Source organism: Leucopleurus acutus (genome assembly GCF_964270905.1).
Source record: "Leucopleurus acutus genome assembly, chromosome: 18".
Classification (NCBI taxonomy): Eukaryota; Metazoa; Chordata; class Mammalia; order Artiodactyla; family Delphinidae; genus Leucopleurus; species Leucopleurus acutus.
Genome location: NC_139160.1, coordinates 47,189,603 through 47,214,624, shown reverse-complemented (window position 1 = coordinate 47,214,624; position 25,022 = coordinate 47,189,603). Strand labels below are relative to the sequence as shown.

General features: G+C 40.2%; 1 protein-coding gene across 6 annotated transcripts in view; it reads left to right on the top strand.

The window, feature by feature from the left end:
- KLF12 (KLF transcription factor 12) overlaps positions 1–22,775 on the top strand; it is a 450,478-nt gene extending 427,703 nt beyond the window's left edge. For all 6 annotated transcript variants that reach the window (XM_082859606.1, XM_082859602.1, XM_082859605.1 and 3 more), the window contains one exon: positions 15,816–22,775. In XM_082859606.1, coding sequence (XP_082715732.1) covers positions 15,816–15,997 — 182 coding nt within the window. In that variant the 3' untranslated portion in view covers positions 15,998–22,775. The remainder of the gene's footprint in view (positions 1–15,815) is intronic.
- The last annotated feature ends 2,247 nt before the right edge of the window (positions 22,776–25,022 follow it).

The following is a 25,022-nucleotide window of genomic DNA, read 5'->3' as shown; positions in this document are numbered from 1 at the left end:
ATAACCCCCCCCCCAAAAAAATGAAATAAGATTGACATATACATAGCACTGTGGGGAGTTTAAAACAGTACTTCCACATGATTCCATTTGATTCTCACTGGTATTTTTTTGTATAAGGAGAGGATTTTTCGTATTCACAGTTTGCGAAGAAGGAAATGTGAGATCACAAGTGATCCGCTGACTTTGTCACCATCCATTCACCCATGCACCTACCCAGGAAAGAAGCCAGTGACTCTTCACTTAGCTCCCTACCCACCCCATCAATCCTCTACCCTGTGTGTCCCTCACCTGGCATCCCCTGGCTTCCTTGGCTTCTGGATCCCATTGGGTACCATCAATGGGAGGCTCTGGGAAGAGACCAAAGGTGGAAGGAGGGACCCCCAATTACAGAACTTTTGGGTCAGAAAAGTGACTGGTGACTGGAATGTGTGAACCTCAAAGAAGCAGAGAGAAGAGAGAAATTCATTCACACGCATTCCTGGTAGCAACGTGCTATAGAGCCAGTAACTACCCTCGACAGGAGTCAGCCTCCAGCACCTGCCTCTATCCGGGAGCTTCACGTGTAACAGACTCCTGTGGGGCTGCGTAAATCGTGCTCCCATCTCAGATACATTGAGACGACCACACTGTATAAACTGTTTCTCAGCTGAGGTAGCAAAATCATTGAAATCGTCATTCTTTGCCATTTATTGAGTTATGTTCTTATATCAGATTATTTGAAAGCTGCTTTACAGAGACTTTCATGACTCTGATCGTTAAGATGGGACATCTTTTTGTGTGTGTGATGAAGTTATAGCATGGGATGCTTGCCTGAAGTCAGAAAAGCTTTATAGAATCCGAAGTTTACCTCTGCTTATATAATACATTAATACTATTACTGTTTCTAAGGGAATTCAACGCAGTGTGAAAACTGTCGCTTGCATCTTTCCTCCCTATCCCCAGTCCTTATCCCTTTTCTACATAATTCCAAATTCTTTCCTCTCCATTGATCCAGAGCTTTCCCAGGAGAGGTTTTCATCTATTTCTTCGGCACTATTTCTTTTTTTTTTTTTTTCGGTACGCGGGCCTCTCACTGTTGTGGCCTCTCCCGTTGCGTCGGCATTATTTTTGAATCAATTTTCTTTCTTTCTTTTTTTTTTTTTTTGGATCTGAAAAATTAAGTCGTTTAATATTTAAGTTAAGTTTTTATTGAAGTTAGTTGATTTATAATGTTGTGTTAGTTTCAGGTGTACAGCAAAGTGATTCTGTTTGACATACACATATACCTTTTTTTTTTCAGATTCTTTTCCCTTAAAGGTTATTACAAAATATTGAGTATAGTTCCCTTGCTATATAGTAGGTCCTTGTTGGTTATCTATTTTATATAGAATAGTGTGTCTTCGATTTTCTCATTAAGGCCAAGAATGCATATAGAGACATGAAAGTTGAATAAGCATGTTTCATCTATCAGTAGACAGTGAACACAAATCAGAGGAGTAAGTACGATCAGCTCATATTACTGACTTCTTATGGGAGCATTTCAGTTAAAGGAAAAAAAGAATGACCTTTCTTCAGTGAATCCTTGTATATTTTGAGTTACTTCTGTTTTCCTTGAACTTTCCAAAATACTTATTATCCCCATTTTCACATAGGTACCCTCTATTTCATTTATGCAAGTGATGAACAGTGAAAGAGAGGAGAAGTTTTAATGAGGTACTATTAAAGGATTGAATGTTATGGCATGATAGGATTGCATCTTACAGGTTTTAATATAGATTGTGAAAGTGGGGGAGATGTGATGTGTGCATTATAATTCAAAGCAATATAAACCTTTAATGCTGAAGCAGAAGTAATTAGTTTGGCTTATTAATAAGATGAAATCATCGACTCCTAGGGTCCGAATGGACCTTATATGTCACCAAGTCTAGTTGGTTTCCTAGTTAGAGGGATCCTTGGGTGTCATCTTTCACAGAGACCCAGTCCCTATACTATGCAGTATTCTGCACACTTAACATATTTTTTCTTTGATTTGATCCACACAATAACCAGTGTCATTGCCTCCTTGGTATGAGTGTGACTCCCGGTCAAGTATTATTTCCCATCTCTCCTTAAATGCCTCGCGTGACAGAGAGCTTTTTCTTGTGCAAGACAAGTTGGGTGACATTTCTGAGGGCGGAGTCCTCGTCTCTTACAGCATTGAATTGTCTCGGATGGCGTTGTTTGGCTCCCGTTGTCTCGTTGTCCAAGGGAATCACTCGAGCCATCACAGTGTAAATTTCACTTCCGGCACCCTGGTGCTCTTCTCAGCACTGTCATGAACGGCTGGTATCTTCATCTCTCCAAAGTAGACACCCGCTGTTCTCTCAGCCACGTTTTCCTATATGCCAACATATCACACGTCTCTTAATAGACATAGAGATGATGATAAGTCTTTTAGCAGTTGACTCTGTTAGGTCATCTAAATCAAAAACTGCTGCAAACTGGATCTTCCCATCCCCTGTACCTATAACGGATTTCTTTTCAACTTAAACGCACAGTGTTGTATTTGTTATTGAACCTGTCCCTCAGATGATGGCTCCCTTGGGAATAGTGGGTTTCCCATCACTGAGCTGTTTTGCCCCAGGCTGGGTGACCTCTTGTGGGAGATACAGGACAGAGTCATTACTATGGGGGCTGCACATACCCTTTCAAGTCTGGGAAATAATTACACTGCATCCATTTTATTGACTTGGCTCATTATTCTAATAAATTGAAAAGATTTTGGCGTGCTCCCTGCCCACCTGGCTTTTACTGTTTTAGCTTTCTCCTTCAGCTTCTCCATTTTTCCAAGTACTAAGTAGAACAGGTTCAAGGAAAAAGCCCTGAGATGTGATGTTGGAGACTTCCATCCAAGTGGTTCTTAATTTATTTACTTATAGCTAAGAATCCACTTAGTTGTCCTACTCCAATCCATGTTTCTTGATCTCACAGCTGCATCCGAAAGTCCTTGTGAAATTCCTGCTCCAGACCCAGATATGCCAAATTCATCCATCCACTTAGCAGAGAAATACTTACTCTGCTCAAGGCAGAGTCTCCTAAACTACCAGTCAAATAACAGTACTTTCAAAAAGAAAGAATGAAATTTGCTTGATTTGCTGTCACTGGTTCAAAGTGAGCCCATACTGGTTTCTGATTTATAATTACACGCAAGATTTCATAACTTCGGGTTCAAAGTAAAATCCACACTAGTTCTATAGGGATTCGGGTTGACTTGCTTTGATTTTAATAAATATCTTCTTAGCCTTACCTTCGCTTCAGGCATATTGCGTAAGTTATTCGTGTGTGACCAGTAATAATGAATGTGAAGTTTGGGATTATAACAGATGACTTATGAGAACGATACACGCGATGGGAGGTGAGCAAGGGACAAGAAGACACTTTCTTTGAGAAAGTCACGTTGATTCTACCTTTAACACTTGATCTTCTGTGCTTTATTAGTACATGATCAGTCATCTGTTTAGGACCTATACGTACAGTAAATTAAACATATTTGTAGGAACGTGAAAGAGGATCATTTCCTATATATTAACAAGGAATTTAGAGTAAAAAAAAAAAGACATGCTGAAGAGTACCTTTTAAAAATAATTAACTATCGTTTCATAAATATGCAGTTTAGATAATAACATACAGGTTTGACCAAATATTTTTAAATGCCTACTAACACCTGTCTGTGGTAAGTTGTTTAAGTCACTTTCAGTAGAAGGAAAAAAATGTATCTCGGTCATCGCATCCGCCCCTTTGTCAGCAGGTACGTTGTTCCTACTCACTGGTCTAAATTGTGTGTTTCCTCTGCATGAAGCAGTGTGCAGTGTATTTAAATGAATATGCAGTGTATTGAAATTAAAGGTCATTTAAATCTGTGCTAAATGTAACTACTGTGTATTAATACAATGAGTTTCCCTCACTTTAAGAATTTCATTATTTATTAAGTGATATAAATATGAATTTTAGAAAAATGGTTTTATGAGTTTGATATTGCTGTTTAGAATTCTTATTACTTTCTAAAAATGTATGCCATCGTGTTTTCTAAAATGCAGTTCAAGCAAATAACGCTCAGGCACCAGTGATTCTTACAACCACTAGATGGCGCACTACAACCAGATGTTGGGTCTAGTCTAAGAGGGTCCAAGGAAGAGTCAGCTAGAACCCTCTAGTGGTACGTTTGACAGGGCGTGACGATCACTGCTCTGCAGAATATTATAATTTGATGATGAACAAGGAAAACGGCAAGATAAAGATTTAAAACCAGATTTTTAAATAACTAGTTTTGACCTATAAAAATGTTGTTTCAGATGAATCTGAATTTGAAAATTTCAACTTGGTATCCTGCTCTAATAAATCTGAGGCTCATTTAGCCAATCTTGTCTAATAATCACTTGAATTCATATGAAAACGATACACCAAAGTTTTAAAAATTAGTAAATATAGAGCAGCCACGTTTCTTATGTCTGGCTTTAGCAAAAATAATTCATGTCTGCATTTTACACATCAAGGAAGTTAACTCACATGGATGCTTTAAAAATTTTAACCAATTTTTATTTAAACGTCTCTAAAATATGTCCTTCCCTACCTTTACAAATGAAAGAGATGATGTATTATTTAGCCCTTCCCTTGAGGAATGAAGACTTTGTAACTAATATCACGTGCTATCATTAACATCAGATAATGACTATGCGTGCGCGCGCGCACACACACATACACCCCAGTCCAAAATGCTTGTGGATTCCATGCTTTTTCACTTTCTTTCTTGTCTCATTACTTCTCATTGCTATTCCTATATTTCTTGCTTCTAATTTGACATCTTATGTTATTGGATGAGATTCTGAAATGATTTGATGACATCCTACAAAGAAAATCATGAGCTATGTGACAGCTGTGCATCTTGGTGGCCTTTTGTTCACAAGTCTTGGGGTTGCTAGATCTTACCTTCAGGCGATGGGGTGCTACTTATACTTTCACATCTATCTTCATTAATTAAATAACTCGTTCCATATAAAGCTCCACGTCAGACCCTCTGTCTAGATTCATTGTTAGATAAAGCATAGGGCTTAGCGATGCCAGGATAATGAATCACTTAAGAACAAACTGACGTTTTTCAGGTAAAAATCCTCTGCAAATAAGCTGTTTGCAGATCTTGGCCAGAGAGCTCACAGATACGCTCCATATTGGTAACTGTGAAGAAATAGGAAACTATCATAGAAATAGCACTAAATTTGACATCAGGCGACAGAAGTTTGTCTGTGGCCCCTAACTGGCTTGTGAGCTTAGACAAGCTACTTAACTCTATGTATCTCAGGTTTTCTATTTTTTTAGCTTTGAACATAAATATAGCAAGTTGTTGCATAATTACCACAGGGGGCCTCATTGTTATATCCCCAGTGAATACAGTGACTAACACATTGTAAGGACCCAATCATTATTTGCTGAATTGAAATTGTGTATGTCTGGATATTGACGTGGATATATGTTATTAATATGAGCAGTAGGTTCAAGGCAAAAAAGTTTGGATAATTTAATGTATCGTCACAATCAGCTGTAATTATATAATCTCTTTACTTCAGACTCAACCCATTTAATATTTATATAATGCAGAAAAAGTTGGAGTAAAAGTATTATTTTTTCAGCCCTTTGTCATCATTTTTATAATGATAGTATAAATAATCTTTTCAGGAACGTATTTTAAATACTTAGTAAAACGTAGTCTTTTATTTGAAAGGACCTATTCATAGACAGATTCAACAAGACAGATATTTATTGAGCATTTTCCATGTCTAAGGCACTACAGATTTTTCTTGAAAAAGGCAGAAAGAGGCAGAACCCCCATCTTCAATGAACTTCTCCATAAGTATACTAGGTAAGATGCATTGAACAGTCACAACGAAGGCCAGGTCTACAAAGTCATATAATAAAGATACAAGCAGAATAACAAAAGAACACCATAGGCGTTGTCTGTTATGGCCAGGGAATTTGGGGACACCTTTCTAAGCTGGGCATGCAAGGCCCTTCTCATCTGACTCCTTTTCATCCGTCAAACCTCATTTGCTGACCCCGTCCCAATTTCCCCTATTCCCCACCCACACAAATGAAGCAGCCTCCAGACATGCCCAGCTGTATGGAGTTCATTTGTATGTTCGTGCACCTACCTGAAATGGCCTGCCTGGGCACCTCCATTCTTACTTCTTGAGTTGGTAAACTCCTATTTACTTTTGGAAACTGCCTCAGTGTCACCTTGTCTGTGAAGCTCTCTGACCACCCTCCTTCCCTAGGCAGGTAGAATTTTTTCCTCCGTGACCCTGGAACACTCGGACGTTTCCTTGTTGCAGCAGCACAGTGGGCAGAGAGGAAAGCATGTGGGAAACAGTGGAGCAGTAGAGACAGGAGGGCATGGCATCTGCTTGGACGTGAGGGCAGGGGAAGGAGAGACTTTGAAGACATCTGGGGTGCATGGTTAGGAGGAAGGAATGCTGTGAACAGACATGGAGACCAGCAGTGAGAGAGAACTGATATTTCCTGAGGACCTGCCAGGTCCCAGGCACAGTGCCCCGCTCTGCTAGTGCTTTACATATTTTAATCACATCTGTAAATCCCCTGGAAGGTTAGAGCACTTGTCCACTGTCATGGAATGAACAAGGAAGGAGTGGAGCTGTGATGCAGACTCTGGTTTCTCTAGAACCTGTGCTGCTGTCATTACACCTGGTCTCAGACAAGTTTGCTAATAACCTGCCAGTCTCTCCCACTAGGGCCACACTCCGTGCAGGTCTAGCTAGCGGTTCCTACCTGTTTAGAGTTGGTCATTAAGGTACTTGGAAGTATCAAGATGGCAAGTGATTGGTAAACGGCCTATTTTTAAGGATTTTCATCATAATGTGAACTGATCTTTTTTTGTTTGTTTTTTGGTTTTTTTCAGCCATGCTGTGTGACTTGCGGGATCTTAGTTCCCTGACTGGGGATCAAACCTGGGACCCCTGCAGTGGAAGCATGGAGTCCTAACCACTGGACCACCAGGGAATTCCCAGTCTTTCTTGAAAGTCGACTAAAGTTTTGCTTTGTTAGAAAGCCAGTGAGAAGACTGGCTTTCTAACAGGAGCATTAATAATTAAACTGGAGGTAGCAGGACATAAGACAAGGAAACAGAGCAGTAGATGTTGGTATTGGTGAAAGGTGGTGAAACTCTAAAAAGAGGCAGACCATCTACATGGAGACGAACTGGAGGGGACATTTGGAAGGCAGAACTGGCAAATGTAATAATCGGGTTGGGGCAGGTAGAGAATAACCGATAGGAAAGAGTCCAAGAAATCTCGCCAACTGGAGAGATGTATGACTTGATACCTGAGTAGATGGGCTTGTCTTTTTTCCAGATATCAAAATAGAAGGAGGAACATGTCTCATCCAAGTGGTAGATGCTGAATAACGTTTTGGTCACATGGGGTTGCTTTTGGGCTGCCAACTGGAAATGTTGTCTCCCCTTCCATGGTGCTTGGGAGAGAGACGGAGGTGTAGACACTTGGGAATCTTTCCCTTATAAGTTGTGGTAGAAGCTGTGGAAACCAAGGAGAACCTATGCAAGTGAGAAGATGTCAAAGCCCAAATCTCAGTAAATATTTATGTCAGCGTCCCCAGCCTTTTTGGCACCAGGGACTGGTTTCGAGGAAGATAATTTTTCCACGGACCAGGGCGGGGGATGTTTTGGGGATGATTCAAGCACATTACACTTATTGTGCACTTTATTTCTATTATTATTACATTGTAATATGTAATGAAATAATTACGCAACTCACCGTAATGCCGACAGGAGGCGGGGCTCAGGCAGTAATGCGAGGGATGGGGAGCGGCTCTAAATACAGAGGAAGCTTTGCTCGCTCTCCCACCACGCACCTCCCGCTGTGTGGCCTGGTTCCTAACAGGCCACGGACCAGTACTGGTTGGGGGTTGGGGACCCCTGATTTATGTGACAGGTAAAGGAAGGCGTCTACAAAAGAAACTGAGGAAAAGGTAACCAGAACCAGGAAGATAAACGTTGTCACTACATAGAAATATAAATTCAGCCACATAGAGTATTATCCTTAGACCTTGAACTTTTTACTTCCAGTAAAGTACATTTTTATTATAGGGTATTTTTTTTTTTTTTTTTTTTTTTTTTGCGTTACGCGGGCCTCTCACTGTTGTGGCCTCTCCCGTTGCGGAGCACAGGCTCCGGACGCTCAGGCTCAGCGGCCATGGCTCACGGGCCCAGCCGCCCCGCGGCATGTGGGATCTTCCCGGACCAGGGCACGAACCCCCGTCCCCTGCATCGGCAGGCAGACTCTCAACCACTGCGCCACCAGGGAAGCCCTATAAGGTATTTTTAACTTCGTTTACATTTGATTTCTAGAGGAGAGGGGCTAGCCTCTGGGTTAACACAGTGTTTGTCCTGTGAGTACTAGCTCATATTCTGTCAGTCTGCTTGGCCAGTTCTGACTGGATATCTTGGTTCACGAAAGCAGTGATTTAAGGTGTTGAGAGGCATTGTAGGATAGAGGTTAGGATTGTCGGCTCCCTGGGTTGAAATCCCCCCTCCATCCACCACATACTAACTCTGGGTGAAGTGGGGTTGGTTACAGCAACTACAGTTAGGGTCGAAGTTAAATGAGTTCAGATCCATAAAACTCTTAGAGCTAAGTGTGGTAGATGGAAGACGCTATATGCTGTAGCAAATATTATTTTCATCAAAGAAATCCACTATATAATTGCATGAAAAAAAAGACCCACTTGGTCTTGTTTACACATAGTGAAAAGGAGAATTAATTCAGTCCAGACAGTTCCATAGGGCAGATACTAACATACTGATCACTTGTTTGATTGAATTGACAAGGCCAAACGGATCAAACAAATTATAGAATAGATTGGTCTACTTGGCCTGTAAAGGAGTTTTATACTTAAAACCTTAGAAAAAATCAGGATCAGGATCGGCATCCATTTTACCTGCAAATCTTAATTCCTTCCTTAAAAATAACAAATGGGGGCTTCCCTGGTGGCGCAGTGGTTGAGAGTCCGCCTGCCGATGCAGGGGACACGGGTTCGTGCCCCGGTCCGGGAAGATCCCATATGCCACGGAGCGGCTGGGCCCGTGAGCCATGGCCGCTGAGCCTGCGCATCCGGAGCCTGTGCTCCGCAACGGGAGAGGCCACAGCAGAGAGAGGCCCGCGTACCACAAAAAAAAAAAGCCAAATGGGATTTATTTTTAACTTTATGTTATTTATATTTCTTAGCAGAAACAGAAAAACATTGAACTTCATAACTATAGAATTCAATATCCTTTATTGAGCACCTGTCATTTGCCAGGCACATGGCATGTGTATTTCTAAGTTTCACAGTGGGAACAGTGTTCCCATTTTACAGACGGGGAACAGAGTTTCAGAAAGCTTAACTCTCTAGCCTGAGATCCAGTCGCAGATTGGAGACTGAGCCTCGTTTGACCGTGCATTCCGCTTGATTTCAAAGCCTGTGCTGTTTTCTGCCCCCTTAACACCAGCAAGAAGGAAGGCAGCCTTGTCTACCCCTGGACAAGTCAAGGGCCTTGTAATCTCAGCTCTAGGTTTCTGTTTCCTCATTTTCAAAGGACCTAATTTCCTTCCAGATCTAAAATTCTGTGAACTTTTATGAACTAATGTAACAGAAACCAGAAAACAAGATAGGAATCTTGATTCTGGGTTTTTTTTTCCCCTCATATGCAAATACCATTCCTCAAGTGAAACAGATTGTCACAGCAAATATGTTGAGCCTTGAGTGTAATGAAGCTCATTTGTCAGTGTCTGGGGCCCCCTGACTTTATAAAAGTTAAACAGGGACACATTTCAGAAATGCACTTCTGAACTGAAGAAAATGCCTATGTTTCCTGTTGCCAAAGGTGTTTTTTTTTTTTTTCGGTTGCTTGAGAAAATAATAGAGAGAAGCTGATGTGAGGACATGGGCGTTTTGTTTGACGGGGAGCTTTTGCAAACTGCACATTCCTTTTCTGTTGTTGCTCACACGTCATTTTAATATGAAAGGGCACCTGTCTTTTGTCTCAGGACACATTTACCTTTCAGCGTTTCAGATGGTGAAATGGGAGGTACCCGAAAAAGTTATTTTTGTTTCCTGGGTTTTGGGAATCCATTCAATACCTGATGTTTTCTTTAGACTTTATTATGCCTTCTGCTGGGTAAATGTCATGGAAATGCACTGAGTGACTCTTAATCCTTTTCTTTAACCAAAATTGAAAGAGGCAGCAGTTCTCATAATAAATCAGTTTCTTGACTGTTTCAAGAAAAAAACCCTGATGAGAGTTTTCATTTTCCCAGGATACTTAATTAGAATACTAGAATACTATTTAAATAATGCCTGTGAATACACACACACACACACACACACACACACACACACACGCCAGTGTGCATATAAAACTGTTTCTAACATGAACCCCAAATGAGGAGTTAAAAAGAGTGTTTTCGAACAAAAATTAACAAACCCTCTTTTTTTGGTATGTTCTCTTTTTAATCCTTGCAGGACTCTTTCACTTTAGAATAGGAGGGCTTGCTATTAGTTTCAGTTAACATTTTTCTTTTTCAGAGGTTTCATAGTTTAGTTCAGGTTTTATAAAGACCTGAAAGAGGACAGATTGTGCTGAACAATGGTCAAAAGGTGGAAGTGGCTTACGGGTTTTTCATGGGACATAGAGACCTTCACTTCAGAATTGAAAGTCTAAAAGTTAATAACTACACTCCAAGGTGAGTGTAGTGTTAAGCTACCAATTACCCAGCTCAGGTCCTTTGATTTTTTTCCTATACATTAGCACCTTGATGTCTCGACTTAATCACTTACTAAGACTTATTGGTAAGGACATATACCACACCATTCCCTATCATTTTTTTATTTCACAGGATTAATATAAGAAACAAAAATCAAAGGTGATCTGATGGTGGAGTCAAAACTTCTGATTATTTTGAAAAATTTTTAAATACATTTTCAAAGACTTTGCTACTGAGGATTCAAAGTGTATTTGTGGGTTAGACCAAACAAACAAACAAAAAAGGTGGGCATGCTTTTTTTATTTTTAGCTTATTTCTAGTGAAAACAGTGTTGAATAACACATTTGCAGAATTCTAATTCAAATGAGTTTAAGGACCGTTCACTATTCCTGAAGAAATCACTGGAAATAGTGTTTACTGTCACCCCCATTCAGCCTGACACAGAGCAGCTGTGCACAATAGCTGCGCAGACCCTGGGAGTTGCTTGACTCCTATTAGTGTCCAAACCAACTCTTTCCATAGGAAAATGTTCATGGAAAATTCACCTACCGTTCTGTCCTCACCACTGACTTTTTTAACTTTAAAGTGAGCTTTCTGTTTTCTAGCAAGATTTAAAGGAAAGAAGGAGGGATGGAGGAAGGATTCTGTCTGTTCTTTATTATATCCTTTCAGGGCTCATTTATACATACTACAGTGTATCTTACAAACTTATTTATCATCTTAATTAGTTTTTACTCACATCATGAAGTTGGTGTCTCTTATCTTAATTTGTTTATAAGATTGTACCCTTTAAATAGCTTCAAAGCACAAGCATAAACTATAACGTTCAGTTTTAACATAATGTAGTAGCCACTAGCATTGTTCTTGTATCCACTTCTAAAACTTAACTAGTCCAATGAGAGAATTTATTGACTCTTTTTAATGAAATGCTAGGCACTAGGTGGATATAATGGAAACCGAGGTCCCTCTTGAGGGAGGGGCAGAAGCCTGCTCTCTGCCTGGTCCAAACAGCCATCTCATCTCCATAGAGAGGAGCCACCCCTATAGCTCAGCCTCTAGCTGTGAAGAGAGATTTGAAGATCTTATTTTCTTTTTTCCCCTCTTCTTTCTTCTGAGTATGGAGAGAGAATACCCAAACTCTGGTTTTATTCGTGAGGAAATGGGGGCAAGAAATATTATACAAGAAATATTTGGGGATATTAAAAAGAAAGCATATATTTTTGTAAGAAAAGCTTCAAGGAAAACTCATCGATCACTCAGATAATTAAGTTTATTATTTTCTGATATAGGTCCTCCCTCCCCCCACCCCCAGATGAGAATGTGTTCATTCTTCTTTACGTGCCTTCATTCATCACTTAGCCCCTAATGGTTTATAAGCTTATATATCATTTTCACTGGTTTTACTCATGAAGTAGGGACGTATCTGCATCTTGCATTTTGGAGGCACTTACTGTACCTGATTTCACCTCGCAGAATACTTTTCAGGTTCTGCACTGAGTTTCCTGCTGCACGTTTGCGGGCCCACAGAAATCCTCGCCATAGTTGTTGCTTTCTCTGCCTCTCCGCCTTTAAGACATCCACCTTAGAAAGGATGCCAAACATCTGAGCTCCTCTTTTCTGATCCTTCCTTCCTTATGTCCTCCTCAGACTAAGTAGAATTAATCGCAGCTCATCACTGAGCACGGTGGCCATGGTAACACAACCGTATTGAAAGCGTGGGTTGGAGTGGAGTAGGGCAGGGTCGGGTTCCATCACTGTAGAATCAGTGCTCTTTTGGTTAGCGGGTAAAGTGTATAGAGACGTTCCTGACCCCTCTCACCCTCATAGCGAAGGCCTTACTCATTATTGTGCTTTTCTAATGAGCAGAGGAGATCCCAAAGACTTTTAAAACCCTGACTGAATTGGGTGAGCCTTTTCAGAGAATCCCTGATTTCTCCTTGTCCAGAACTCTCTATTTAAAGCATCGGACATGAACTATCACGTGTTTTCGTTACCAAGAGGACAGTTAGAATTTTAATCGAGGAGCCTGAGTTAAGAATAAGTGATTATCTAATAGCCAAAACATTCCCTCACCCACCCATCCCAAACTAACAAGGTTAGTTTGGTGTTATATATCCTGATTAAGTTAACATAACCAGGAAGCCTGACAAAAGCTGAGGTGCCCATCCCTTACATCAAGAGTCAGCCAACCTTCTATAGTAAATGGTTTAGGTATTGCAGGCCATGCATTCTCTATTGCAGTGTTCAATGCCTCCATCCCTGGAAAACAGCCGTAAACAATATGCAAACAAATGAGTGTGGCTGTGTTCCAATAAAGACTTATTTATGGCCACTAAAATTTGAATTTCATGAAAAGTATATACTTTTCACATGCCACGAGAGAGCCCTCTTTTGGGTTTTTTTTTTTTTTTCAACCATTTAAAAGTGTGAAAACTACTCTTAGCTTGCGGCTTGCACAGAAAACAAACCACAGACTAGATTTGGCCTGGGGGCCAGTTTACCACCCCTGCTATAGATTTTCAAGTGAAAAGGGCACAACTACCATTATTAAACAGCCCAAGTGAAAGTAAAAGTATGTCTATTATAATTTGGGGGAAGAAATTGGAGAATATTAAGTGCCGAACTTGGATGTACAAGGAAATTCAGAGAACCCCTGAGACAACAGGACGTCCCTACGGTGGCCATACCAGCCTCCATCATCCTTCTTGAGGTGAGACTGAAGCCCTGTCTCCTTCTATTGCCTCTCTTTACTTCCGGGCCCATCCCGGTTATGGAGCCCCTTCCTGCCTCTCCATCTGCAATGCCAAGGTGAGGGTCCAGCAGCTTTTCTAACCCCAGTCATACTCAGATGACACTTCCCCACCAAGATAGAAACAGACGTCCTCCTGACACACAACTGAACAATGCTTTTCCCCAATTAAGAAAATCTTTTATTTTTTCCTTCTTAGGCCTATGCTGTCTGTGGTTGGTTCCTTAGTAACACGGGAGATCACTAGGAGATACCTGTTGGTGACAAGGAGTCAACTGACTGAGCTCAGTGCCCCAAAGATGGATGTGTTTTTGAAGATATGATTTATATCAAGCTCAGCTTATTAAAACTCATGTTGTAAATTTCAAGAAAAAAACCCATATGGTGATGACACGTAAATAAAAGCATTTTAACAGTTGCCATGGATATACTGTATAGTGGATTGCATTGTTTTTAAGTTAGGGGTTTTGCTGATTTTTTAAAATTTCTGTTAAATTCTGATCAGTAGACACCTGTAAGTGCAGATTTTTGTCTCCATAGGACATCCAGAATGAGTCGGAAGTTGAGGTTTTGGATTAATCCAGTCAGTAGGCATCTACCTGACAGGAGCCCTTTCAGAGTAACCTGGAGCTTTCTGTGGGCCACAGTTAGTGCGTCTGTATTTCTAGATTTAACTGGGCTGTACTATTCACTCACTTCTGTGAAAGGGCCACTTGATCCTAAAAGGACCCCTATGGTTAACATTTATTTAACAGTTGAACAAAAACTGCTGGGTCTGGTTTAGTCTAGTTTTCCCATCACCTGTACATCTCATTCACGGGGCTTAGTAGTGTCCTGTGTACACGCCTTTGTGTGAGCATGTCTGTGTGCTGCAGTTTTATTAATTTATTCAAACACTGTTTGGCACATACTTTTAAGCTCTGAGGATAGTAGAGGTGTGATTCTTCGTCTCTGCGTATTCAGAAGCTGGTAGAGGGGAAAGACATCTAGACAAAATCTGTATGATCTGTTGTGGTAGGCGACTTAATAGAAGTAGGAGTTGAATAATTTGAAAGTATCTAAGAAGGTGGAATCAATGTTGTCTAAGGATGTGACAGAGTTTACATGGGGAAAGAATTATCCGCTCCCCTAGAACACAGTGAAAAGCACTGCATTTGGAACCAAACACATCTATTTACTGGCCTCAGGCAAGTTACCTTACTCCATTGAACCTCAGTTTTCTCATCTGTGAAGTGGATATAACAAAAGTCACTTTGCAACTCTGTACACTGGGATCAGCAAACAGCTCCTTTCCCTGTCTTAGGCCCTTTCGCCAGACACCAAGTGTGGCTAAGCAGCATTTAGTTGACTATTGGATGGAAGCGGCAGAGGAGAGATCAGTTCTTGTGGGGTTGCATGAGGACAGCACTTCCATTCTGAATGAGAGCCAGGAAAAAGCACACCTAGGTCAACTATTGTCCCGTTCCCCCAGGGAGCTCTTTTGGACAATGGATAGCATATCTTTTCCCAGCAAAGCCTTTGCATATTTTACTGTCCTTACGAGTTGACTGAGGGATCTGGTCAAATTACATACTTCTTCAGACTGTTTTTTACTGTGGGTTTCAACACTAGGACCAACTTGATGATTCCTTAGGGCTTGCCCTAATTCTTAAGTCACTGAAGAAGATATTGAAACTTGCACTATTAAGGTATCTAGGATTCTTTCCCAGTAGACAAACAAACAGTAGATGTTTATAAATAATAAGTACTTAATACCTAATTTCTGGGGGTGGTAGAGTGCTTACCTTTTAAATGAAATTTTGTGGGACTGATAAAAGGACATTGTACCCTAAAATAGCCTTTAAACATCTAAGTGATACACTGTTTGGAGGAGTATTGCAACAAAACATATAAATCACTACCCTTTATAATTCTTTGTGAGTTTTAGCCCTGGAGTCAGTCAACCTAGGTAGAGCTCCCTAACACGCCTTTCCAGTCTACCATGGAGATTATATCCAGTAGCAATCAGTCTATGCCTTTTGATATTTTGACTGCAAGGTAACTTACCCATAACTGAGGATGCAAGTGTTAACTAACCTGCCCAGTGTCACAGCAAGAGAGACGAAATTGAACCGCCACCTGTCTGACCCAACACCAGCTGGTGGGGTGATTAGGTTTCCCAACCAAAGGGTTACCAAATGGAAAATCCATTGAGAACAGTCATTTCCCCAAATATCACGTTGGGATGGTTTTTCTGGAGAAATGATGGAGCACCAAAGTGTGTGTCCCTTTGTTTCTTCCAGGAGAGAAACCCTACAAGTGTACCTGGGAAGGCTGCACCTGGAAATTCGCTCGTTCGGATGAACTGACGAGGCATTACCGCAAACACACGGGAGTGAAGCCATTCAAGTGCGCAGACTGTGATCGCAGCTTTTCCCGGTCAGATCACTTGGCACTGCACCGCCGGAGGCATATGCTGGTGTGAGGAAGGCTACCTGTCCAGCTGAGTGTAAGAGCTGGATCTCTTAGCGGCACCCAATTCAGCAGGGCTGAATCCCCTTCACAGTGTTAACACAAAAGGGCATCACCATCCCACGATGTCTGAAAGCAGAGCAGGAAAAAGAAGTAGTAACACTTCTCCTTTCGGTCTGAAGGTAACCCCCATCATGACTACACGAGAAACAACTTCATGCTGGCCTGGGAGATCGGTGACACAAATGCTGAAGAGACAGGCATTGTTTTCCGTGCTGTGTCCTCTGCCATTTCAAGATGTTTGTAGTTTGTACATTTTCTGAGCTGTCAGACGTTTTGTTATTGATACTTTAAAGGTCATCTACCACAAATTGATGGCTAGAGCAAGACCTTGTAAATTTGAATTATTCTCCCATCATCCCACCCCTGAACCCGTTTTTACAAAAGTTTGAGTTACTGTCTAAGTAAGATAGAACCCACTTCCAATCTGTTACCAGCAAGCAGCCTGAAAGTAGAAAAGAAGAAGCTGTTGGAGAGGTTCCATTACCTGAAAAGAAAGGAGCGCTCAGGCAGCCCTTTGCAATAGTGATGGCAGCCACTAGATATCACCCGCAACTTGTCATTATGCCATCCATGCCCTGGAGAAAACCAACATTGATTCTTTCATTTGTTTGTTGTTGATCGTTTTTGTTTTGTTCTGCTTCTGTTTTGTTCATCTGTTCGAGCAGAGGGGCAGCGACATTTCAGTTGGAGTCTAGTCCTGGTGTCTGCCCTGGCATGGACGGGCACAGAGCTGTTCTGTAGTTGAATAGGAAGAGCCTGTCTAAAAAAAACTACTGCCCCACTTCAAATTGCAGTGTTCTGTCACCTAGGCATCATCTCTTCCTGCCCCTAGTGTTTGATTACAAGGAATCGGGGGGAGGGGGGAAACTTTCTTAGACACACTGGCACCAAGGTAAGAGGTGGGGCTGACCAGGCAGTCAGTGAACATGAAAAAATCAGACAAAGCAGAGATGGAAATAATGCGCCTCTTGAGGAGAAAAGCAATAATGAATAAAAGGACTTGCCTACAATAACTTCACTGAGGACTCATGTTACCAATTTTCATACTTACTAAAGGGATTGTAAAAAACACCCCAGCATTTTAGAGGTCTTGGTTACATTTGCAGCACTGAGGTAATCTTTCTGCTGTTTGTTGTCCTCCTTGGTTGAGTACCACAATTAAAGATTATGCTCCCCCTTTTCTTGTTTGAAAACAGTTATTTGGTGACTAGAAAGGCCACGGAGGCATAGCAGGGAATTAACTCTTGGGTGAATGGGTCCGTTCTTGGAACCAAGTCAGTGGGAAAGGAATGCTCCCCAAGGAAAGCCTGACACGGTGCTAGTTTCCTCCCTTGGAGAGCCAAGGATAAGTGACTCTCCAATAGGTTCTCCTCTACAGATTTCATTTTCTAAACTGTGTTAGCACCCAGTGGTTCTGCAATGGTATCTGCAGGGATAGTGAACCCACTCATCCTGTGCTGAGGGTGAGAGGAAATTATAGTCCCGTCAGCCCCCAAAAATTATGAGCCTTTTTTGCAACTAGCAAAGTCTACAGTAAACAAAGCAATACATCACCAGTGAGCATTCTTTCAGAAAAATTATCATATTTTTTCCCCACTAAAAGCTGGGTTTTTTCAGCTTTCTGTGGCTAAGGGGCTTGGTGAGGTTTTTTTTTTGTCATTGTTGTTGTTGTTGTTGTTGTTATTAAGATTTTTTTTTATAGCTTAGGTATAAGAAGTTGCCAGCATAGACCTTTGCAATATATTTTAATTACAAACTCTTGATTTGGAGAATTGCACAAATCAACCTCACAATATTACTAGCTCATTTTTAAAGGTGTGAACATTCTGAAATAATTTCTCGTTCTAGAATTATCCTTTTTAGGATTATCTTCTAATTCAGATAATCTTATTTTGGTGAAGCAAAAACTATAAACATTGAAAAAGGATGATTTGTGTTGGATGGCATTAAAAGGAATTTTTTTTTTCTAATGTTCAAGCAACAGCATAATGATTTTCAGGTCAAATTCTATCTTCAAAAATATGTGCTCTACATTTCCTGCCAGGTCTGAAAAATTCATTGGCAGTTTCCCTCCAACAAGGGCTGCAATTCTATGGATACATAGCTTCTTTAGCTACAACGGTGTGCTACCCACCAAGCACTGGGTTTTTGTGGGGTTTTTTACCAACTGGAAAGTTTTTTATCTGTACTGTATGCAACTCCTACTTCTCATTGCCTGTGACTATTTTGAATAGGAAGGCCAGTGTTGGTTACTGGTCAGTGGCAAAGAACACAGAGCACGACGAACACAGAGCATGGTGAACACAGCTGTGAAGCCCTCTATGCTAGTCCTGGAACCAAGTTGGCAGATAGTAGGTGAATCACTGAGGTGAAGGGCAGACTTGATTTAACTCTGCCTGCTCTCGTAAGAAGGGCCAATCCTGTTCTCTGCTGAGAGATCTTGAGAGCATTACAGGTAGAAATGGTTTTTAGAATTCATAGAACTGACAGGCAGTGGGAGCCTCCAGAGTGACAGCTCAATTTAAATTTAGCACAGAACGAAATGAGCTGCTCCTCTGTAATAACATAGGAAAAATTCAGGGACGTGAGCTCGTCTGCTCACCCCCTGAAAGTGGCAACCCAACTGAGACAGTAATTTTACTGACAGAACCTGTCAGCATTATGCCATTTCCCCCCTTTGATGTATTGATACTTCTAAGGAGGGATCCAAGCACAAATAGTGAATGAGTTGCTGATCTAGTCGCAGGACTGAAATTTACCTGGGGCTTGTCTTGGGACACAACAAATTCTCCTTGGTGAATTTTCTACAAGTGTTTCCCTGTGGAAAAGAAGGTGGTTTGGGAGAGAAGGAATTACATTTTTAAGTAAGAATATCTTCAGGCATAGAAAAGCCTACTCTATTTTATCTTATGTCCATTCTAGACTCTTTTTAAAAGCACAGTAGACGATTAACAACAGAAAAGGAGTAGAATCCAAAGGACTTCTCAGTTGTTCTCTAACTAGAAGCATTCTTTGGTTTCAAATTTGAAGCTATTCAGTTTGCAGCTGGGCGTATGTGCATGTCTGGGAACTTAGACACAGGTAGCTGCAATGGCTTGAGAAGCTACAGTTGACCTGTCTCTTTGCATTTTAGAGATTGATTTCAAGGAAGTTAAGGTTATTTGAAAAGTTAAGAGGTACAGACTTTGAGGTTTCAATAGATTCCCTCCTTGTATCCTGATCTTAGGTTGTTTGGGAAAAGATTCACACTTCCCCATCCACTTCCAGCCCCATCCCATCAATTGTGTGTGGACTTTGAGAAGCCTGCTTGGTAACTTGTCTTAAGTTCTATTAAGGCATTTAGACTGAAATTGCTAATGGCTTTACCATAAAATTTATACTGTTGCCTGGCATTACTTTTACAAAACACTATAGGACATTTATTTTCAAAGGCAGTTGAATAACAATAACATAAACCACATTTTTTTTTTAAAAAAGAGCACTTTTTATTCACTTTAAAGTTTAAGTGGAAAATAGAAAGAGGAATGTCATGGGGGAAAAACTTGCAAAATGCTACAGTGTTTACAAATGCCAGTTCTAGATGATTGAAAAGGCCCTTCTCGTAGTGGTTGAAATTTGGAATAGCTTATACAAAGATTGTGTTCATTTTTATACAGTTGTTTTAACTTCAAATTGCTATTTGTGTTTTAAACATAAATATAATTCTGCACTTTGAAATCAGTTCATTAGAATGATAACATGTATATGGATAAAGATGCAGTATTCCTTATTCTGTACTTTATTATACTTATCAAAGCTGCAATTGAATAAATCTGGTGAGGTGAGGCCTTCAAATGTATTAATACGCCTTTGTTACATTGTTACAACTGCTTAGAAATGTAGCCATGATGTTGTTATAAAGGTGTCTTAACATTTACAGTAAGGATTGACAGAATTTAAGCAGTGTTAAGAATACCAGCATTCATTACACGTTGAGTTACAATCTTTGTGTAAAGGATTGAACGTGAGATAACTCTGATGAATCATAATAGGCCCAGGAAGCCTTAATACACCTAGTCCATAATCCAAGCTTAGATTTTGCTCCTTACTAATTAATGCCTATAAATTTAGGAGGTAAATGTATTCTGCAACTTCACTGATCAGGTCTCTGCCTTCCACTTTTCTGAGGTAGTGCATCTCATGAAAAAATCTTTCAACTTGATTTGGTTTTGTTTAGAAAAGGGGTTTGGTAAGCCATGTGTCTTCCATATCGCATTTCTCCTTATCTCCACACTGCCTTCCACTTAACCTGTACAGGCCCCCCGACAGATGCACACCTGTGTACACACCTGTATATGCAGCAGCCAGGGGGCTAATAAATATCAACAGAGAACTTTTTTAAAAGAATGAATTTGTAATAATCCATGCTGTCTAGAAATGTAAGTTATTTACCTTACTAGGGAATCAGCTTATAATGCTATATATGACTTTGCCTGCATTTTATAGTTAAGAAGTGTACATAAAAGTTTAAAATGCTATATTTTCACAGTTTCATTATAGAATAATGTCTGTTTAGCAACCCATGTCCATTGGTACTTTAAATATGCTAAATACTGTGCAACTGCAATAGAAATTCAGATTTGCGTAAGAAAATGAAACAGGAGGATACTGCATCTTAAAGAAATAGAGTGAAGATATTTTACTGTATTCGTGACATGTGTGATAGTGGAAAAAGTATTTTCAAACTCACAAATTTTACAGAGGTTGTAAATAGTTTGATGAAGTATGTTGGGAAAAAGAGCTTCTAGTTTTCATCACAATAAAAAAAAAAACTTGTTCAGATATGCCTTGTGTATCTTACACACGATTAGTGATATTGCCATGGGGACTCTGTTCTGCTTTGTCAGAGCACAGCCCTTGTGCTTCCTGACAAAATGGAGTGGCCACTTGTCTCAATTTAGCCAGGATGGTTTAGAACGCAATGAAGTCATTTTAAGTTGCAGCCAACTGATTCCAAACTCAAAATGTCTTTGCCTGAAAAGAGAAAAACAGCTGCAAAGGATTTTACTTGTGCTAAAATAGAAGCATCTAGCAATTATTCTCTTTTCTCAGTGACTTTCCTCCTCCATGAAGTAGTTCTCTATCAAAAGAAACAAACACCCTCTACAGGTGTTTATTCTTGTTGAATCCCAGAGGGAATACTTTTAGCAGTAGCTACCTGTTGACAAGATGAGTGCCATGGATATGGCCACATGTGAAATGAATCTGTGCTGGCAATAGGAATAAGCTAATGCCAATTTTCAGAAATGAATTAAAAGCTGAAAGTGCCTGTCAATAAACATTATGACCAATGAGATATTCCTGTACTTTTACACAGCAATAATTCTTCAGCAGACTGGGTTTTTCCTCCACCTTTGCGAAACACATGCACACAGAGTAAATATATGCACACAGTAAATTGAATCTGTTCGTATACCCCCTCAAAAATTATTTGGTGTGTTTTAAATATACCTAATCTTGTTTATGTTAGCATTTCTTAATTTAATCTTTCTTAACTACAGAATGTAAGAATGCAAATCTGAACTTTATGATTATCTCCAGTAATCTGGCACACGGCATTTATAATTTTGAGAGGAAAACTTCACTGTGATTTGCCCCAATCTTATGAAGCACTTGTGTGTGGCTCAAAAAGTTTTGCTTGGTTAAGAAAAGCCAGTTTATTTAGAACAAAACACTAGAGATATTTGTTTGTTTTCCTTTATTTTATTCACTAATATCAACTGCACAAATCCGTCTTTACATTTCTTCATATCCTTTTCCCCTAATATTTCCTGTTATCATCTAAGAACCATTTTGGAGTGAATACTGACACAATCATTTCTCCCCAAAAAGCCTACAAAGGTATGACTGACATTTAGTAGGCCTAGTCTTTGACTAAGCTTTACAGTTAGTCCTGGAAATGACCAGATTCACATTCAGAACTTCACAATATTTTCCTATCATTATTTCACTGCTAAAAGTGGAGTCGTGAATAGAAATATATGAGGAGATGATATGAATAGACAAGAGCCCTGGAAATTCACCAGCCTTACCATCTCAGAGCACAAATCCACCCAAACAAGCTATCAGTAAAATCATATTCTTTCAGAGCCAAACATTTGGTAAGAGCAATTTTAAAAGTATAATTGTGATTAAACACTCAGGCTTTAGACAGTGCAGACCTCCACGATGGACAGTGTTCTCCAGAACCAGATCATAGGCCTAGAAAACCATCTCCCGTTTCCTCCTCTGCATTTCAGAATAAAAGGGAAAGAAGGAAATATGCCAGGATAGGGTATAAAATAACCATTTAAGTGTCAAAGGAAAGCTGCTGGGTTCCGTAATCTCACTGAAGGCAAGTCTTCTGAATGGGCTGTTTTCTGCAAGTTGTCTGAAAGAACTAAAAGAACTTGAAAGGTCAAAAGTTCAGCAAACCATGAAAATAATAGCTGTTCTTTAGTAAACCCTTACTACGTGCCAAGCACTATACTAGGCAATATTTAGACATATTACCTCTGATCTGTACAACAGTACCAGATTTTATGGGTGGCTGAGTTGTCCACAAACAGAAATAGCGACAGAGTGGGAATGTGACATTACCTCTCTCTGGCTCTGAAGCCTGTATTCTTCCCAGTGCACCACAGCACGTGTGTTCCCAGAAGCCACGTTTCCATATCTAACTCTTAAGTAGTTTTTTTTTTTGTTTTTTGTTTTTTTTTTTTTTTGCGGTACGCGGGCCTGTCACTGTTGTGGTCTCTCCCGTTGGGGAGCACAGGCCCCCGGACGCGCAGGCTCAGCGGCCATGGCTCACGGGCCCAGCCGCTCCGCGGCATGTGGGATCTTCCCGGACCGGGGCACGAACCCGCGTCCCCTGCATCGGCAGGCGGACTCTCAACCACTGCGCCACCAGGGAAGCCCCTTAAGTAGTTTTATTATGAATGTGTATCATCTATTTTCCGAATAAGATATAGGGACATGGTACAGCACGTGACTTAACCGTGGTACATAATATTTGAAATCAGTCTTCTCCTGGAAAGTCACACATGGAGGATTGTTACAAACAAACAGCACCAGCCAGCTGTCTCCCTGAGCTTGTCACTTGCCTCTTAAAATGTTTGGCCTGGAGATCCAAAATCATTAAAACTCTTCCCACTTCGTAGCATTTTCGACAGAGCAGGTTTTCTCGATTCTGCGTATTTCTTTGTAGGTTTACTAGAAGGCTTTCCACCTGTATAGACCTTCTAGAGTATGTTTAAGTTACATTTGAAATGTTCACCTCCATGGGAGCTAGTCGTTAATAACAGAGCCCACTCTTGGCGGTGGTGAATGGGGAGACCATCTTGAACATTCAGATGATCAAGAAGAGAGAACGGACAATTCCTTTTCAGATTTCTCACCTAACAGGACCACCTTGGAATGTTTTCAGTAGCCTTATAAGTAATTTGTTTTTAGTATTGTTGTTAGGTTAATTGAATTTTACGTAGGAAGCTGTCCAACCTCAGAGAAATGATCCCGACCCCCCTTTTCTATGTAGAACAAGGTCTCTGACAGTATTGATTTATGGAAGTACTAATGGACTTTTAGAAAACATTAAGAGAATGTCATTTCTCATGGTGTTTCTTTTTCTGAAAATGAATCTCCTGAATTGTGATCGTTTTCCATGTTACTTGGCTGAGGGAAGAGATAAAACCTGTATAAGCAAATTCCCTTCCATGCTGACAGCAAGCGCTCCGTGTGCACACAACCCACTGCGGAAAGGGACTTTCTCCTCAGTGAATTGGGTTTCACAAGCAATAATTTCTCAACAACAAAACCACAACTTTAAGCGAGTTGAAAAGAGGTGAATAGTGAAAATAGTCACATCGGTACTTTTTCTTTCTGGATTACTTCTCTAGAAATTTTAAATGTTTGAGGCAACAGTCTGCCCTTTGTGCAAAGCAAGAACCAATGAATGGACTCCTTGTGTGAATTATTATATCTTGCTTTTTCCAAGTAAGGGTGAAGAGGAGGGTAGAATTTGGGTCAAATTCTAGTCAAAATGCTCAAGTAATCAAAAAGTAGGGTATTTTAGGGATATACCAACATCTTCCCTTTCTGCTAATTTCATACTCCTAAGCTATAGCATAAAACATTATAGGAAATGCTTTTGTCCTACTTGTGTTTGCCCTGCTAGTTTTTCCATAACAGAATTTTGTAATTACATCCAAACTACAGGATATATTTCGTCCCTCAGACTTGATTGCATTGGATGGGTATTGTTGAACTGGGGCACTGGTGCCTATATTCAAGGCTCTTTCCTATCAACTTGTCTGTCCACACTTTGTTGTGTTTAAAACTTCATTTTAAATAATTACCATCACCGCCCCCGACCCATGGAATGGTGGCTGTATTGTTTTGTTCATGTCTGTGTGGGACACATTGCATCACGTGGCAAACCAACTCCCCATGGATGTGAGATAACTACTTACAAAACCAGCTTGAAAACATCGTCTTCTGTATTATGTCATCCTGTATCATAATGCAATTATGTGTATCATAACATGCTCATTTTTAAAAAAAAAAAAAAAGAGAGAAACCAGCAAATTCATGTTTGTCCATAGAAGAATGTACTCAGAACTTTGTGTTGTGAAACGATGAGAACAGACCACGTTTAAGATACCCACCTGCCACTTAAAATGACTTAGTTATAATTAGTAGTAGTCTAGACGTTGCTCTTGGTGTGTGGAATTCAATTCAAACGTCATCTTCTTTTGAATAAATCTCTTGGTGGTATTTGAAAAAACACATGAGAATAAAGAAAAATATCATCTTTGACCAAATCAAGCAGGCATCTTTTTCCTTTTCCTTGACACTTAGCTCATTATACATGGTGATTGGATTACAAGAGCTGTGTAAAAATACAAAAAACATCCTTTCGTTTACAAAACAGTTATTCTAGGCTTGAAGCCTCTGAACAG